Source organism: Odocoileus virginianus, chromosome 11 (genome assembly GCF_023699985.2).
Source record: "Odocoileus virginianus isolate 20LAN1187 ecotype Illinois chromosome 11, Ovbor_1.2, whole genome shotgun sequence".
In the NCBI taxonomy this organism is placed as follows: domain Eukaryota; kingdom Metazoa; phylum Chordata; class Mammalia; order Artiodactyla; family Cervidae; genus Odocoileus; species Odocoileus virginianus.
In genome coordinates, this window is record NC_069684.1 from 24,474,476 (window position 1) to 24,493,600 (window position 19,125).

Consider the following 19,125-nt stretch of genomic DNA (forward strand, 5'->3'; position numbering starts at 1 on the left):
GGCGACCGCAGTTGCTTCATTAGCTTCTCATACTTGGAATCGGCGCCGCGGAGACGTTCTGCGTCCGCCCGCAGAGCGAGTCGGGAAACGATTTTAAACGGAGGAGGCGGCTGACCGCCAAGTTGCCGCTTCTCAAAGGCGGGATTTCCGAGCTGGTGTTGGCCCCTGAGGGCTCAAGTGCCGAGGGGCGAGGTGGGACACATTGTCCCTTGCCCTTTCCCTCCGCGGGCTGAAGCAGACTCCTTAGGAGCGAGGGTCGCGGAGCTGGTGGTTGAGGCAGCGGATATATCCCTTCCGGCTTGAAGTGCCGAGCTGGCCTGGCGTCTTTGGGAGCGGAGGTCTTCTTGCTGGGCCCGTTTGCGTCGGTCTTGAAGCGTCTTGTGGTGGAGGAAGAGGGAATTTGGGAGGGCCAGGGGTTCCTCTGGACTTTCTCTTTGCTGTCCTTTTGGCGGCTTTTTTACTTCGAGGGATTTCAGTTTCGATGTAGTTTTGGATCCCGGCTTGAAGAATGATTCGTGAAGGGAATGGGTGACAGCGTCGTCACAGCATTTTATTGGTAAGATGCTTTGTTATTGGTTCAGCCATAGCAGTAAACTCTGTGTTTTGCCCTGTCGTGTGGTCGTTACCCTTACAATACTTGGCTACTCAAGTGCGTTTCACAGGGCCTGCTTAGCTCTGGGCTAAGCATTTGTTGCAGGGTAAGGCCAATTCTGACTCCGTGTTGAAACTGTTTCTTTGACTTGCTTTTAGTTGCTTTTGTTATTATAATACATAGTGGCCTGCCTCAGAATTCTGCACCTCTGCCTGTTATTAAAGTGCCTTGGTTTAGAACCCTACCTGCCTGTAGATGACTGGAAGAAATTAAGCACATCCCCTGCCTCAGGCTTGTTCTTCTAGGAGATACTTTCAAGATTAATGGCCTTTTTACTTTGTTTCCTCACCTCCTCCCATTGCTGATCTATAAAAGAACTGGCATCTAGCGCCAGATAAGATGGTCATTTTGAGATGTTAGTCTACCATCTTCTTGGTCAACTGGCTTTCTGAATAAAGTCATAAAATAAAGAAAATGTATTTTCTTTATTGGAAAATAATTGGCTTCCCTGGACACCTCATCTCTGAATAATTGACCTGTCTTGTGGCGAGCAGAGCGGAGCAAGCTTGGGTTTGGTTAATACATTGGTGTTGGGACGATTGGACTTAAGTGTTGCTGGTAAGGTACAAAGGTGATTTAAGTAAGGGGACTTAACCACAGGAAAAACAACTGAGTTGTAATTGTGTGTTCTGAATTGCAAGTGGAAGAGGAATTGAATGGGAGAAGTTTCTCCTGAGGATTTGAAACCTCTAGGATTTGGTCAAATAAATGGGTGTAGAGAAGTAGCCTTAACTGGTTGTAGGTTGAATCAAAAAGTCAGGAGTAGAGGCAGACAGGCAGGAGGGGTGAGCAGCCTCCTGCTGAGCTGTCTAGGCTGGGGACAGGTGTTTGGGTGTGGGGCGGAGGTTCTTAACCTTTTAAAGCATCCTCTGCAAGACCTTTCTTCACCCCCCCTCTCCTACCAGTTACACGTGCATGAAACATTTTGCATCCAACCTTAGAGGGCTGTTAGGTTTTGGAAAGACCGTTTGTCCATGGATCTTGGGGTGAGAACTAAAGCAGTAAAGAGTGAACCCGAATAGGGTCAGATACTATGATCAGATAAGGTAGTGCCTTGAAGCCCAGACAGAGAGTTCTGACTCCATTTATTTACATGTGTGGGAATTGTTACAGGATCTCAAGTAAGGTAATGACAAGGTAAAAGAGGTGTCTGTGGAAAAACTAGTCTTGGGTTGGGGAAAGGGTTGGGTTGGGGAAAGGGGGCTTGGGTTGGGAATAAGTGGCTAAAATTAAGAATGGAAGTGAAGGTGATTTGAGAGGGCTAATAAGTATATTTTTAAGAAATATGTCAGAATTTTATGGTAATTTGGATGTAAAACTTGAGTGAAGAGTAAAAGATGACTAAGGTGTATTTTAATGGGCAGGGAGAAAAATGAGAAGGAAGAATTGGAACTGTTACTGAGAAACAGGGTAGTTGGAGAGGAAAGATTGGTCGTGGAATAATGTTTAGCTTTGACCTTAATGAGTTCGAGGACACAGAAGTTCAGTGTTTTACAGGAAATTGGAAATGCCGCTGCAAATGTATGAGACCAGAGGAGTCACATATTGAATGAATATTTCCTTATGGAAAACAAGTGATTTCAGGGTTTGGGGAGACACCAGTTGTTGTAACTGGAGGAAGCGAAGGAGTCAGCAAATGAATCACAAGAAACTATAAGAAACAAGGAGGAGAAATAGTTGAGTGTTTGAAAAGAACAAGATAGCAGAAAGTTTAGAGGAATAACGATGAGCAAACTTGATGACCCAGTGATTGTCCACGATTTTCACAAAAACATTGTTGACAGTCTTCAAAGGGCAGTGGTAATCTTCAAATTGCAGTGTCTTTATAGTGATAGATACATAAGAGATTGCTGAAGATATCTAGTAAAATATTTATTAGTAAATGGAGGCAATAGTTGTATACCACAATTCCAGGAAATTGGTCTCAAAAGGAATGAGATGAATAGGTTTTAAACAAAAAATTTTTAGTGTTAGGAATATGAAAATATGCTCAGCAGTGGAAGAAAAGTATCCTGTGGAATAGAGGTAAGAGATGATAGAGGTTTGAAATAACCATGGAAGATTGTGCCTAAGGGGGATGTGAAGGAATATGGAGATTGAGAATATCAGTTGATGGATTGACTTTAGAAAGCAAGTAAAAGGACCTCTCTCCTTATAGTTGGAAGAATATTAGGACAGTAAAATATTGAATCAAGATATATTTTTAATCTCTTTAATTATCAGACAGGGCAAAAAATACTCATTGTTGAGGGAATGAGAAAATAAAATAGATACAAATCATTTTCTGATCTTTAATGCATGGATTTGGCTATTTCACATAACTGTAGTATTAAATGCTCAAGGGAAATGTTTTCTCAAAACCAATCCTTTAAGCTAGTAGTCTTTCTCTCCCTTTTGTTGTTGTTTAGTTGCTAAGTCGTGTTTGACTCTGCCACCCCATGGACTACAGCATGCCAGGCTCCTCTGCCCTTGTCTCCTGGAGTTTGCTCAGATTCATGTCCACTGTGTCAGTGATGCTATCTAACCATCTCATCCTCTGCCATGCCCTTCTCCTTTAGCCTTCAATCTTTCCCAGCATTGGGGTCTTTTCTGTTGAGTTGGCTCTTTGAATCAGGTGGCCAAAATATTGGAACTTCAGCTTCAGTATCAGTTCTTCCAATGAATATTCAAGGTTGATTTGCTTTAGGGTTGACCCTTTTGATCTCCCTGCCATCCAAGGGACTCTCAAAGTCTTCTCCAGCACCACAGTTCGAAAACGTCAGTTCTTTGGCGCTCAGCCTTTTTTATGGTCCAACTCTCACATCCATACATTACTACTGAAAAAAGCATAGCTTTCACTAAACGGACTTTTGTTGGCCAAGCGATGTCTCTGCTTTTTAATACACTGTCTAGGTGTAATACACTTCGTCCAAAGAGTATCTTTAATTTCATGTTTGCAGTCACGGTCTGCAGTGGTTTTGGAGTCCAAGAAATCTGTCACTGCTTTCACTTTTTACCCTTCTATTTGCCGTGAAATAATGGGACCAGATACCATGATTTTAGTTTTTTGAATGTTGAGTTTTAAGCCAGCTTTTTTCACTCTGGTCTTTCACCCTCATTAAGAGACTTTTTAGTTCCCTTTCACTTTTTGCCGTTAGAGTGGTATCATCTGCATATCTGAGATTGTTGATATTTCTCCAGGTAATCTTGATTCCAGCTTGGGATTCATCCAGCCTGCATTTCCCATGATGTACTCTGCACAGACTTTAAGCAGGGTGACAATATATAGCCTTGTTGTACTTCTTTCCCAATTCTGAACCTGTCCTTTGTTCCATGTCTTGTTCTAATTGTTGCTTCTTGACCCACATACAGGTTTCTCAGGAGACAGGTAAGGTGGTCTTGTGTTCCCATCTTTTTAAGAATTTTCCACAGTTTGTTGTGATACACACAAAGGCTTTAGCGTAGTCAGTGATACAGAAGTAGATGTTTTTATGGAATTCCCTTGCTTTCTCTGTGATCCAGTGAATGTTGGCAATTTGATCTCTTGTTCCTCTGCCTTCATGTACTGTTGAAACCTAGCTCGAAAGATTTTGACATCATCTTACTAGCATGTGAAATGAGCTCAATTGTATGGTAGTTTGAACATTTTTTGGCCTTGCCCTTCTTTAGGATTGGAATGAGAACTGACCTTTTCCAGTCCTATGGCCACTACTGAGTTTTCCAAATTTGCTGACCTATTGAGTGCAGCACTGTAAAAGCATCATTTTTAAGGATTTGAAATAGCTCAACTGGAATTCCATCACCTCCTCTTGCTTTGTTTGCAGTAATGCTTCCTAAGGCCCACATCACTTCACACTCCAGGTTGTCTGGCTCTAGACACCCGCACCGTTGCGGTTATCTGGGATCATTAAGACCTTTTTTGTATAGTTCTTCTCTGTTTTCTTGCCATCCCCGCTTAATCCTCTCTGCTTCTGTTAGGTCCCTGCTGTTTCTGTCCTTTATCATGCCCGTCCTTATGTGAAATGTTCTGTTGGTATCTCCAGTTTTCTCTCACCTAGATAGACTTTAATTTTTTTTTGGAATTTATAGCATTTCTCTTTCAAGAGGAGTCAAATTTAGTTGGGCTTATTTTGGCTTGAAATTGATGCCTACTGAAAAGTGGTGTGAAACAATGAGGTAAGAGCACCCACTCTGGTGTTAAGACTGTCTGCATTTAAATTCTGGCTTTTGCATTTTTAACTGCATGACTTTGGGAAGTTACTTTGTAACTTTAGGAAGTTAGAAAGTTAATTTCTTTGTTTTTCCATCTGTCAGCTGGGAATATAATAACTTACCTCATAGGATTGTTGAAGTGTTTAGAAAAGTACCTGGCACATGATGAATACTCAATAAATGTTAGCAATTATTCCAAATAACAAATTTGAAAAAGAAAACATTCTCTGTAAGTGATATTGATTAAATTCCCTTTTGAATAGAAAATTCTGTACAAATTTAAAGCTAGACTGCTTTACAGTAGCTGCTGTTTAAATTGTATATGCTCTTGCTCTGGGCATTATCTGAGCTTTGAGAACTATGTATTTAATTTATGTATGGAGTTTTGTGCAGGACAATAGAGTGTGTCATACTTTGACCTGATGAAATTTAAATATAGTAATAACTCTTGTGAAAAAAATTTTAAAAGGGTAACCATGCCAATTGTAGTTTAATTGCTAAGAGTCCAACTCTTGTGGCCCCATGGACTGTAGGACACCAGGCTCCATGGGATTATCCAGGCAAGAATACTGGAGTAGGGTGCCGTGCCCTCCTTCATGGGATTTTCCTAACCCTCATGTCTTGCATTAGTAGGTGGATTCTTTACCACTAGCCACCGGGGAAGTGCAACTGTGCCAGTACTTGGGAATAATTTTTATAACTTTTAAATCATAACTCCTTTCAGTTTCGGGGTTCTGTGAAATAGTTCGTTTCAATTAAACAAATACTTCCTTAACAAAGAGTATTCAGCATTATAGTAGGGAAATTATACAAGAGAAATACAAAGAGCACAGTTTCAAAGTAGTTTAGTCTTACTGGGAAAAGAGGAAATGCACACCAAAAATATAATACAAGGAAGTAAATGAATTTGGGCCAGAATTAGTGGTATAGACTAGGTGATCAAAGAGAGCTTGTATGGGCTGGTTTAGTTGCTAAATCGTGTCTGACTCACTGTGACCCCAAGGACTGTAGCCCACCAGGCTTCTCTGTCCATAGGATTTCCCGGGAAAGAGTACTGGAGTGGGTTGCCATTTCCTTGTCCAAGGGATCTTCCTGATCCAGGGATTGAGCCTGTGTCTCCTGCATTGGCAAGTGGATTCTTGACCACTGACCCCTGAGGATGGGCTGGTGTATTATTAATCTCAAAGACTTTGCAGAACATTCTTGAGGGATTTTGTTAGACTCATCTAGAAGGCTTTGGGGCTCTTTCAAAATATTTACCCCTGAGACCTCCTTCTATACACACATGTACCCTGCTTCCAGGAATGAGCCACTGATACAGACACAGACAGAAGTGTGTAATATAGGTCTTCTGGGGGGGGGGGGTGGCTAATAAAACCATGCTATTTGAAAGGGGATTAAATTCAAACATATTCTTAATGGAGATGGAATGGAAAAAGAACACCTGAGATAGGGAATATAGTTGATAGGCAGACACATGAAGATGAGAATGTGTTTATGTCTATGAGAAGGGTAAGAACAAGCTGAATTATGGAATAAAGAGAACCCAGCAGAAGAGGAGAATTTTTCTTACTACTGTAAAGTGTTTGTACAGGTGACTAATAATAAAGTGTCGTTTCTTTTTGTTTGTTTTGTTTTTTTGTTTTTTCATTATTTTAAAAGTGCCATTTCTGAAAAGTGGATTGCCCTCAGATATGGAATGCTTGATTGTGGTAATAACACCCGGTTAAGGAAGTAGCTCTGGGATTGAATGGGGAAACTGAGGAAGAAAAAAATGCAAAAGAATATGCGTGATGACTGTGTGTTAAAAAGTAGAAGTGGGAGACTACTTAACCAAATTTAAATTAACTTAGAAAATTGACAGGAATTTGAAAATGGACCAGTTAACTTTTAGGAGGAGAATGGAAGGAGTTGAATTTAGTTTTGAACATACTGTGTTTGAGGTATCAGTAAGATGTTCATGAAGATAGCCTGTTAGCCAATGAGAAATACAGGACTTGGTTAAAAAGCCAAACTTGAGGCAGAGAGAGAGAGGGAGAGAGAAAGAATTCCTTTACAGTAGGGAGAAGAATCAGTGAAACTACGAACATGAATTAACTTCTTAAGTGTTTGGAATTCTGGTTTTATTTCTTTTTATGCAGACCATGGATTCTTATGATACACCAGAATTGACTCGTAGACAAGATGCTTCCTCAAGGCTTAAAGATTTCTTTATAGGCGCCACCCCTCTGCAGAAACGATTAGAATCAGTCAGGAAGCAGACTTCATTTATCGCAACTCCACCGAGAAGGAAAATCCCCCAGGGTTCACAACTGCAGGTATGTTTTTTGTGTTCCTTTGTGTTACCAGTAACTGAGAATGTCTGTGAACAAAACATTTAAATTTTTGTTACTATTTATTATATATATATAGTAAATATTTGTTACTAAAAGATACTTTTAGTGTCTTCTTACTCAAGTAATAAATGAGAAATGGTTAAAACAATTATTTGTGCTGTCAGTGCCATATGTTTTTTAACTTCCTTATGTTGGAATGTTTCCACAATATTTCTGTTTTATGACACTGACAGTTTTGAAGAATATGTTTCCTCCTCTTCCTTTTTTAAATAGAATGTCCCTCATTTTGTATTGGGTACTGGAGTGGGTTGCCAGGCCCTCCTCCAGGGGATCTTCCCAACCCAGGGATGGAACCCAGGTCTCCCACATTGTAGATGGATTCTTTACTGTCTGCGCCACCAGGGAAGCAATACAAAATGAGGAGTATTGTATTTGTCTGATGTTTTCTCAAGATTAGACTGAAGTTATGTATCGCTCACTGGAATATTGTATAGGTGCTGTTGTGTCCTTTTTGGGGGAGTAACACCTGATAGCACATAGGTGATGTTAATTTTGATCACACCGTTAGAAAATGTTGCCCCAAAATTACTGTTTTATCCCCCTGCAACTAATAAGCAGTCTGTGGGGAGACACTTTAAGATAATACATATATCTTGTGCCTTGTCAAAATTTCACCTTAAACTTAACATCCCTTATCCATTGATGTTTTTTGCTTGATCCTATTTTTAAAAATTATTTATCTTAGTTTTTATTTATGTTTTAATTTTTTCAGTCTTACTGGTTATCTTTTTAAAATTAGTATTTATTGGAGTATAAATTGGAGTATAAAGTTGCTTTATAGCATTGTGTTAGTTTCTGTAGTACAGCAAAGTGAATCAGCTATATATATACATATGTCCCCTCTTTTTTGGATTTCCTTCCCATTTAGGTCTTTACAGAGCATTGAGTAGAGTTGCCTAATTCCATCTTTATCATGTTGGTTGCAAAATAATGGTTTTCCATCTCTATTTGCTCTGTATTTTCCAGCTAGCTTTTGGTATTATATTTTAGGCCATTCTCATTTCTATTCCATTTATTTATCCATTTATCAGTATGGATTCATTAAATCTTGTTTATTTATCATTTAAAATTTATTTTTTTACTGGGGTATAATTGCTTTACAATGTTGTTAGTTTCTGCTGTACAACAAAGTGAATCAGCTATGTGTGTGTGTGTATATGTATCTCCACCTCCTCTTAGGCCTCCCCCCAGCCCAGCCCAGCCCTCTCGGTCACCACAGAGCACTGAGCTGAGCTCCCTGTGCTGCTCAGTAGGTTCCCACGCGGTGTCTCTTTTGTACCTGGTAGTGCACGTATGCAGTCCCAGTCTCCCAGTTCATCCCAGCTGCCCCTCCCCGCCATGTCCACATGTCCTTTCCCTATGTCTGCATCTCTACTCCTGCCCTGCATATAACATCTGTACCGTTTTTCTAGATTCCACATACCTTCATTAGTATACAATATTTATTTTTTTCCCTCTTATTTACTTCAGTCTGTATGACAGACGCTAGGTCCATCCATGTCTCTACAGATGACCTGATTTCATTCTTTTTTATGGCTGAATAGTATTCCATTATATATACGTACTACATCTTTGTTTGTTTGTCAGTGGACATTTAGGTCGCTTCCATGTTCTGACTATTGTAAACTGTGCTGCAGTGAACTTTGGGTCTTTTTGAAGTATGGTTTTCTCAGGATATATGCCCAGGAATGGGATTGCTGGGTCATATGGTAGTTCTGTTTTTAGTTTTTTTAAGGACTCTCCATACTGTTCTGCATAGTAGTTGTATGAATTTACATTCCCACCAGTAGTGCTAGAGGGTTTCCTTTTGTCCACACTCTCTCCAGCATTTATTTATTTATTTATTTTTAACAACTGATTATCAGTTTATTAAAAAGTTTGATTTAGGCATCAGCAGTGGTGACTTCCACCTCGACTCTTGGCTCAATGCTGACGGAAGTGATCTTCTTGACAATCTCACAGGGACTGTGCAGGTCAGTGAGTCGCTTGTGGATCCTCGTCTGGAATTGATCCCAAGTCTTAGAACCTTCACCACAAGGAGTTTTCCTCGTAGTTATTCTCAGAGTCTTGGTAGGCATCCGAAGAGGTCCTTTCACTTTGAGATTCTTTTCCTTCATGCCTCTGATCAGGTAGGCACATTCCTTCTCTAGAGACTTCAGGCTGCAACTGGTGAGGGTAATCCTAATCCAGTGAATGGCCACCTCTGGCTCCACAGGATCTTGCTGGTGCCTTTAAAGGCCATGGCTGTGGTGCAGCTTCCTGACGGACTTGTTCGTCCACAAGAGCAAACAGTGGTGAGTCATGAGCAGGGGCAGGTGGCGAGGGCTCTGCTGCAGTGGCAGCCGTGTCTTCCTCAGAGTCAACATTTGATGCTTAGAGATTTTTTTGATGACGACTATTCTGACCAGTGTGAGGTGATACCTCATTGTAGTTTTGTTCTGCATTTCTCTAATAATTAGTGATACTGAGCATCTTTTCATGTGTCTCTTGGCCATCTGTATATCTTCTTTGGAGAAATGTCTATTTAGGTCTTCTGCCCATTTTTGATTGGGTGGCTTTTTTATTTTAATATTGAGCTTCATGAACTGTTTGTATATTTTGGAGATTAATCCCATGTCAGTTGCTTTGTTCGCAGATATTTTCTCCTGAGGGTTGTCTTTTCATCTCATTTATGGTTGTCTTTGCTGTGCAAAAGCTTTTTAAGTTTAATTAGGTCCCATTTGTTTATTTTTGTTTTTACTTTAATTATTCCAGGAGGTGGATCAAAAAAGATGTTTATGTGATTTATGTCAGAGAGTTCTTGCTGTGTTTTCCCCTTTGTGATTGGTCTTACATTTAGGTCTTTAATCCATTTTGAGTTTATTTTTGTGTGTGGTGTTAGGGAGTATTCTGATTTCATTCTTATGAATTCCTGTTTTTTTTTTTTTAATTTTTATAATTCCTTACTAAATTATTTTGGTGTTTATATTGTCCCAGATTTGTCTAGTGGCAATATGCTATTTTGATCATTCATTAAAAACCCTAAATCTTTTTTTTTTTTTAATTTTTTAATTTTTTTTTATTTTTTTATTTTTTTATTAGTTGGAGGCTAATTACTTTACATCATTACAGTAGTTTTTGTTATACATTGAAATGAATTAGCCATGGATTTACATGTATTCCCCATCCCGGTCCCCCCTCCCACCTCCCTCTCCACCCGATCCCTCTGGGTCTTCCCAGTGCACTAGGCCCGAGCACTTGTCTCATGTACCCAACCTGGGCTGGTGATCTGTAAAAACCCTAAATCTTATATATAACATTCATGATTTGTAATTTTATTGAAGCATGAAATAAAGTCCTAGTGAATACAAGTTTGATGGATGCTTCTGAGTCAGTTAGCAAGAAGTCTGACCAATCAGTCACCCACACCTTCCTTATAACTTTGTTTTCTTTTTTCTGTTGTAGGTCTAGTATCTTTTGGGATATGGGAAAATTTTTGCTTCTTTATGAAAACTTCCTTAAAAATTCCTAGTCCTGGTAATGAAAGTGATAGCTTTTAACCAGAAAACAGAGATTGTATATAAATTCAAGAATGGAATGTCCAGTTCAGTGTTTCCTTTTCTCTATGTGATACAGATAATTTTGCCAAATCTTTCTTTGGTTGCACCAGTAGGCTTGTGGGATCATAGTTCCCTAACCAGAGGTTGAACCTGGGCCCCTGCAGTGAGAGCACCAAGTCCTAACCACTGGACTGCCAGGGAATCTCCCCCCAACCTTTTTTGCCCCAAATCTTTTGATAGTAATAAGAAAAAAGATTTATAACTTTTCTGTGAGTACTTCAGTCAGGACAAATGTTTTTGTCAAGTGGACATCTGTGTTGAAAGTTCTAAAAGAGAGGTGGAACTGTGAGACTATATCAGGAATTATGGATTCTATTGAAAATTTCAATTCAGGATAAAACTAGGAGCTTATATGGGGGTGTATGTGAAGACCCTCAACAATGCCACAGGGCCAGTACAAATGAACTATTTTGTTTTTGATGGTACCTGTGATTCCAAAAATATAGACAAGTACATAATGTCAGATAATGCTGTGGGAAGAAAAAAAAAAGACATATTAAGGAGATATAGAGTGACACAGTTGGAATGGATGCAGGTGCTGCTTTGGATAGGGTGCCCTCTTGAGTGACATTCGGGCAGAGACCTGAAGAAAGGAAAGGACCATGTCCTGTAAACACTCTGGGAAGAACATCAAAAAGGGAAGGCACAGCAGATGGAAAAGTCTGTTCAAAGATCTTCAAAGAGTCCTACAAACTCCGTTTGACTGGAATGCGAAGATCAGGTACCCAGTAATAGATCTGTATTAAATACTTAAAATACTGTGATAAGTTTTTAGTTTCCAAATTCTTTTTTTAAAATTTTATTTATTTGTTTATGACTGCACTAGCACAGGAGCTTAGTTGCTCTGAGGCATGTGGAATCTTCCCGGACTGAACTGGTGTCCGCTGTATTGCGAGGCAGGTTCTCAGCCACTGGACGGCCAGGGAATCCCCTGTTTCCTCATTCTCTGACTTCTTTTGTCTTGATTTTTTTTAGGAAGATGTTGATCCTCAAAAGTTTGCATTCCTTCTGCATAAACAATGGACTTTATATAGTTTAACTCCGTTATATAAATTCTCCTATACTAATTTCAAAGAGTACTCTAAACTTCTGAATGCATTTATTGCTGCTGAAAAGCAGAAAGGACTTGCTGTGGAAGTGGGAGATGACTTCAACATCAAAGTGATTTTCTCTACTCTCATGGGAGTGAAAGGAACACAAAGAGATCCTGAAGCGTTTCTTGTCCAGGTATATCGTGAAAGCCATACTTGCTTCCTAGGAGAAAAGAATGTGCATTGTTTTGGTTTAGAAATTGTACTATATTCTTACTGTTTTTAAAATTCTCAAGTGTGTGATTTATAACCTATGTTATATCTTGTTTGATCAAATTATAACAATTAGATTTTTCCTTTTTCAATATAACCATGTTTCTTTTAAGAAAACTTAAATATTTAAGTACAAAGTTAAAAACCACAGGATAACATTTTGGTATACATCTGTTTGGCAGTAGACAATCTGAATAGACCTAGGCCTAGTAAAGAAATGGAGTCAATAATTAATAACCTTCCAAAACAGAAAGCAACAGGTCTGGATGGGTTCACTGGTGAATTCCACTCAACATTTAGAGACGAGGTTATACCAGTTTCCTACTAACTTTTTCAGAGGCTAGAAGCAGAGGTAACACTTCCTAAGGGGAAGGCCAGTATTACCCTAATACCAAAACTAGGCAAAGATATTGTAAGAAAACTGCAGACTCCATCATGAACCTAGATACGTCTGTTTGGCTATTTGTATCTATTGAAATCATGACCATATTGTCCACAGTTTTGCAATATGATTATGGCTTTTTTTTTTTAAACTAATAATCTGCACTGTAACTAGTTAACTCATGTCATTTTGAGTAACTAAATGTAAATTTTGCATTTTTGTAAATTTATCTGTATATTTCTATGGTTTTTACTGGGATTAAAATCCTAGAAGTAGATATATCATATCAGATTACTCTTAGAAATATAACATTTACATTCCTTCCTATATGTAGTGTATAAAAATAGTATGACTATCCTTTGTTTTATTAAGAAACCAGATTTATTATTTATGCCTGCTACTTCTGTTTCAGCTGAATTAACTCATTTTAGTCATTGGTAAGTTCTGAAACAGTTGAAATTTTGTTTGTTTGATTAGGGGTCAGCAAACTATGACCTGAAGCCCAGATATAGCCTGCTGCTTGGCTTTGTAAGTTATGTTTTCTTGAAATAGATCCCCATTCGTTTTCGTAGTCTATGGCTGCTTTTGTGTTACAACAGCGGAGTTGAGTAGTTGCTACAGAGACCATATAGCTTGCAAAGCCTAAAGTATTTACTTTCTATCTGACCCTCTACAGAAAAGGTTTGCTGACCCCTGGTATAGATTATGGTATTGGCAAGGATTTCAGGATTATTGGGATTAGGTTCAGGTGCATATAACAGAAAGTCTAAATAACAGTGAATTAAAGATGATAGAGGTTTAGTTATCTTGCAAAAAAGTGTCCAGAGGCAAGCTTTTCAAGGCTGATAAATGCTTCATGAAATTATTAATAATCTAAGCTCCTTCTGTCTTCTCTATCATCCTTGGTGCATGGCTTCCATGCTTATGGTCTCACTGTAATCTAAATTGGCTCCTGGAGTTCTAAATATATGTAAGTTCAAGGCAAGGAGGAGGAGGAGGATGGGAAGGGCAGATGGGTTGCCTGCTACTGAGTAAATTTTGAATGAGACTTGCTGAGAGCCAATAGTAACTTCTCTTTACATCCCAGTTGGAAGGGAGACTAGAAATTTTTTTTAGTAGGTACTTTGCCAGCCCAAGTAAAATCTCTGTATTATTGTGGAAGGAAAAATAGATACTGGGTAGATAATTAGCAGTCTCTGTCAAGTAAAGCAGTTGATGCCTTAAGAAGTTACATGGTTTGCATGTCATCAAGCAAACAAATATTCTTGTGAGAAATAGAAATGACCTCTTGAATTCCTAGTGTAGTATCCTGATAGTTTTCAAATTAAATCTGTTTCTTGACAGAGTTATAGGACTTTTAGATTATGAAAATATGATAGACATACTATATCTGGACTTTAAAGTATTTGAAAGTCTTATAACTTTTTGAGCAAGGAGGAGAATGGTCAAAGTAATTGACCATGATTGTCTCTAAAGGGATATAATATAGGGCTGTGATCTTCACCTTGTCCTGGTTGAACTTCATTTAAAACTTCTATAACTATCTGCAAGGTATGTTTGTTATATAATTTACAGATTTGACATTTGAGGGGTTAGTCAATCTACTGGAAAATATAATCAAGATTCTAGAAGGTCTGAATGGATTGGCACAGTGGGTCAAATTTAAAGAGATTAAAATTTTAATAGGTATACATTTATTGCCTTAATATGAGTTGTGGGGGGTGGGGGATTTACTTATTCACAACAAAAATGAGTATGTAGGGCTAATTTATGTAACATTTTCAACTAAAAACCAGAAAACTACTTCAATCTAAGGTTAGATTAGTAGGAGTATAATACAGATTAAAGGTGGTAACAGTTCTGTAATCAGACATTTTTGAAGTATTTACGTTCACTTACGAATGACTCCTGTGCCAAAGGTTTTCAGAGAAGTGTGTCCAAATAATGTGAGCACTTGAACGTATGTCATAGGAAGAATGGTTGAAGAAACTGGTGATATTGACCTTTGCAGCATATGAAAGAGACCATCAAATATTTGCAGGGCTTTTTCTGTAGAAGAGAGATTAGATTAGATTTGATCTATATGCATGTAAGGAAAAAAGTAGGCCCAGTTGTTGGAAACTATGGGGCTTAACACACAAAAGAGCATTTTAAGTGGATAGACAGAGCTGCCTTAGGAAATAGTGACATCTTTCCCAGTGGAATAATTCCAGCACATTGGAATTTTTACTTTTACTTTTTCAGTCCCTTTTTTACAGGCCTTTTACTTTTCAGTCCCTTCTCAGGTTGAGATTTTTTTGGGGGGGGGATACTGTTCCTGATTATACCTTATTGATATTCCTTATTTTGCATTTGGTTGCACCAAGATCTTGCCATATACCTTGTCCTAATCAGAGTATTAGGAGAAAGGTCAATTAACTTGAAAATAAACCCTAATAATGATTAGGGAGACAATTCTCTGTGTGGTTTTTGGCAGGTAATATTAATTCATCGTATCTTCTTATTTTTAAATGTACTATACTAATTAATGATGAGAAGATGTAATTTAGGAGTCAATGTACTTTTGTTTTTTAGTTTATTTATTTATTTTTGGCTACGTTGCTGTACGAGGATCTTTGTTGCCTGTGAAGGCTTTCTCTAGTTTTGGCGAGTTGGGGTTATTCTCTATTTGGCAGTATGAGGGCTTTTCATTTTGTGGCTTCTCTTGTTGCAGAGCATGGGCTCCAGGGCACAGGTCCAGTGGTTGTGGCTCATGGGATTAGTTGCCCCAAGGCATGTGAAATCTACCCTGGCCAAGGATCCAACCCTTGTCCTGTGCATTGGCAGGTGGATTCTTAACCACTGGAATTATTCTGTGAAGTCCAAAATAAATGTACTTTTGAATTTAATGAACCTGTTTGATTTTCCTTCATAGATTTTGTCAAAATCTCAATTGCCATCTGAGCACAAAGAAGAGAAAGTGTTGTGGACTGGTTGGTTCTGCTGTGTATTTGGAGACAGTCTTCTGGAGACTGTTTCAGAAGATTTCACCTGTCTACCCTTATTCCTTGCAAATGGTGCAGAGACTAATACAGCTATAATTGGAACCTGGTTTCAGAAAACTTTTGACTGTTACTTCCGTCCCTTAGCAGTCAATGCATTTAATCTTTCCTGGATGGCTGCTATGTGGACTGCATGCAAAATGGACCATTATATGGCCACTACTGAATTACTTTGGTCTGTACCCTGTAGCCCTCATAGTCTGGACATTTCTTATGCCATACATCCGGAAGATGCAAAAGCTTTATGGGACAGTGTTCACAAAACACCTGGGGAAGTTACCCAGGAGGAAGTTGACTTGTTCATGGACTGCCTGTATTCACATTTCCATAGGCATTTCAAAATTCATTTATCAGCCACAAGATTGGTTCGTGTTTCAACATCTGTAGCTTCAGCACATACTGATGGAAAAATAAAGGTTAGTTTGAACTAAAATCTAGTTATTTTTCCTTATTTCTGCATAGTTTTCAGAATGCATAGCAATTATATTTTCCACGTTGAAGAAATACTTTGGAATACTCAGAATTCAATTTCATGAAGTCCTTATATATTTTTAAATATTACTTCCATATGCTCACATTCTATTAATAAGTATATTTTCAAACTGTTTTATATAGTGTGTTCATATCCATCTGTGAATATGAGGGTGGCCCTGTTTTATCTGGACTATTCTAAGAACCTCTCTTAATGATGTAAGACAGTAATTGTGGTTCCTAGGTTCAAATAATGCCATGATAATAGCTAACATTTGTCAAGCACTAACTGCGCCAAGCATTATTAAGCATTTTTATACATATTGTCCCATTTAGTTTTCTAACAGTTTACAACCTGCTTGCATATGTTGTAAAGAGGAAATTGTGGCACCGAGGATAAGTAGGCTCTCTAAGGATCACACAGCTAATAAGTGGAGTTGAAATTTAAACCCAGGCATCTGACTCAAAGGCTTATATACTTTTAACTGGAATACTGTACTGCCTCTCAGAAGTTTGAAATTAATGTGTTAACTAAGTTTCTGCCTCTGATTTGTTTCTACAAGACATTTTTGGCATTGTGTATACCTTTGAGAGGTGGTGAAGAGCCTTTACCTAGTGGTAAAGAGCCTACCAATGTAGGAGATATAAGAGACGTGGGTTCAATCTCTAGGTCAGAAATATCCCCTGGAGGAGGACATGGCAACCCACTCTAGTATTCTTGCCTGGAAAACCCCATGGACAGAGGAACCTGGAGGGCTACAGTCCATTGGGTTGCAAAGAGTCGGACACGGCTGAAGCAACTTAGACACACATACATACCTTTGAGAAGGAAGCTATGAAACTCTTTCCAGAAAGTGGAGATATATAAGTCCAAGGGGTTCATAGATACCCTTCCCCCACCCCCCCTCTTTAAGCAGGTAGGTAGCTAATCAGTGGAAGCCAGGATAAATAAGAATCTTAATCTAATTACTTCTAAGCACCATTGACTAATAGTTACAAATTTAGTAAAGTCAGGCATCTTTATTAAGTAATCTGTTTGGCTTAGAATAACAATAGTTTAGTTTCCTATTCATAGCTTAGTTTATAGATATGGAATTTAAAATAAGCCTGGAATATTTATTAAATATCAAACTACATTATTATAATTAATTGTATTTTAATTTAATTTTAATAAAATTTAATTTTAATTGTCTTTTTTTCCCCAGATTTTGTGTCCTAAATACCTCATTGGAGTGCTGGCGTATTTGACAGAACTGGCGGTTTTTCAAATTGAGTGAGGTCTTATGGGGACTATAAGTTGTGGATTAAATACCTTTTTCTCACAGACTGTCTGCTTAATTGCTATGCTGAGAGGGACTACAGGAGAAATGGGCGTCTATCCATCTGTTTTCCTCACAGTGCCTTGGAGTTACCCAGGTGAAAGCCAAGAAGGATCTAGAAGAACAAAGAAGGTGGTAGTGGATGAACCACAGCCAGGTGACTGTGTAATAGTCATGATCGTCTGGGATTGTAGTCTCTATAGACTATGCGGAGTTGTTAATTTGTTGGCCATCTTCCTCACAAATATATGTTTATTATGTCAGACTTTTTAGGATTCAAATCAAATACCTCTAAAACTGAATATTTTGGTTTGCATCTTTAAAACATTTAATCCCTATTTTTAAGCATTTTAGACTTGTATTCAGAGAGATTTTCTGTCTTCTACAGACATTTTCCTAGCATCATTTTGCTGTAGACAACTGGCAATCAAAATCCTCTCCATAGGAAACTAAAGTTGCTATCCTTTTTAAGCCTCTAATATCCTTCTGTTTTTAACTGTTTAATTCTTATTGCAATGTCGAATTAAATATTCAGTTTTAAAATGAAATCTTGTGTTTCTTTATCAGTGTCTTGATGACAAACCTTTATTTAATGTGCTAGGAATGGGAAGTTATAGGCTTTTTCTCTATAAAGGTTACAACAATGGCTATGTGGAATCATACAAATCAGAGAGTTGAAAGACAGCTGTGAGTCTCTTGAGGGCAGGGATTGTTTTATGTAACTTTCATGTCCTTAGTTTTATTTTAGCACAGTGCTTACAAAATATCTGTAGATTAAGTGAATTAATTTTAACCTACTCTTCCATTTTACAGATGAAGACTGCAAAATAATGCAACACAGACTTGCATAAGATGTTATGTCTAAAACTTCTTTTTACTCACTGAGCAGAGGAAAATTTTGTTTAACTTAAGAAAAAATTTTTAAAAATCTTCTTGGAAAGAAAAAATAATAGGCTGTGATTAAAAAGCTAAGACTAACTTCTGGAATGGGGTATTGTTTCACATATACTAGGAACAGCAGAGGTAGTGAAACAAGCATGGGCTTTGCAGTCAGACATTCCTTAATTCAACTAATATTAAGCTCCTTCTCTGTACTTAGAATTGTATTGGATTATAAGAGATTTAGTAGTGAGGATAAAAAAAGCCCTGTCTTAGAGAAATTATATTCAAGGAGAGGAAAGCAAAAAATAAATAATTTCAGGTACAGATAAATGCTATAAATAAAGCAGTGCAATAAGAAGAAGAGTGACTGGGATGGGGCCTATTTTATATACAGTTGTCAAACAATGTCTCTGGGGAGGTGACGCTTGAGCTGAGTCCTAAATGATGAGAGAGGACCAGCTGTATGAAGATCTGAGGAAGTGGGTGCTAGACAGGTGAAACCGCAAGAGCAAAGGCCTTGAGAAAGGTAAGAACTTGGCTTCTTTGAGGAATAAAGGAAGTTTGTGTGGTCGGAGTGTGGGGAGGATGGGTGGAGTGGCATGAGATGAAACTAAAGAGATTGCAGCAGAGACTTACTTATGCCATGGTGTTATGTCTCCCAGTTTTCACCTGGGCATGCGGCTGCCCAGTATAAAGATGACATTTTCTAGCTTTTCTCAGGTAGGTGTAGTCAAATGACCAAGTTCTGATCAATGGCATAAAAATGCAAGTGTCATATAGATCTTCTAGGAGCTTAATAAACAGCATGCATCCCTTGCCCTTTTCTTATTTTTCTTCCAGTTTTGCTGTTTGGAATGCATATAATGACTGGTTCCCTAGCTGCTTTTT

General features: G+C 38.3%; 2 protein-coding genes across 3 annotated transcripts; one reads left to right on the forward strand and one right to left on the reverse strand.

Moving 5' to 3' along the window:
* The first annotated feature begins 7 nt into the window (after positions 1–7).
* CENPL (centromere protein L) lies at positions 8–17,903 on the forward strand. Of its 2 annotated transcripts, XM_070474061.1 has the most exons (6): positions 8–556; positions 4,721–4,807; positions 6,985–7,161; positions 11,814–12,065; positions 15,439–15,981; positions 17,242–17,903. In XM_070474061.1, the coding sequence occupies exons 3-6, from the start codon at positions 6,988–6,990 to the stop codon at positions 17,311–17,313; spliced, it is 1,041 nt and encodes a 346-aa protein (XP_070330162.1). In that variant the 5' UTR covers positions 8–556; positions 4,721–4,807; positions 6,985–6,987; the 3' UTR covers positions 17,314–17,903. The 2 variants fall into 2 exon arrangements, with proteins under 2 accessions (XP_070330162.1, XP_020757922.1); XM_020902263.2 differs by lacking the exon at positions 4,721–4,807 and having other exon boundaries at positions 12–556.
* LOC110142868 (small ribosomal subunit protein uS10-like) lies at positions 9,123–9,665 on the reverse strand. The gene is made up of 2 exons (XM_070474636.1): positions 9,661–9,665; positions 9,123–9,468 (listed from the first exon to the last, which is right to left on the reverse strand). The coding sequence occupies exons 1-2, from the start codon at positions 9,663–9,665 to the stop codon at positions 9,123–9,125; spliced, it is 351 nt and encodes a 116-aa protein (XP_070330737.1).
* Positions 17,904–19,125: the final 1,222 nt, after the last annotated feature.

Excerpts from the sequence above, each read along its gene's own strand:
- CENPL (XM_070474061.1), top strand. The coding sequence starts at position 6,988 with ATGGATTCTTATGATACACCAGAATTGACTCGTAGACAAGATGCTTCC. Across the intron at positions 7,162-11,813 it reads CCCAGGGTTCACAACTGCAG|GAAGATGTTGATCCTCAAAA; the intron begins GTATGTTTTTTG and ends GATTTTTTTTAG. Across the intron at positions 15,982-17,241 it reads ATACTGATGGAAAAATAAAG|ATTTTGTGTCCTAAATACCT; the intron begins GTTAGTTTGAAC and ends TTTTTTCCCCAG.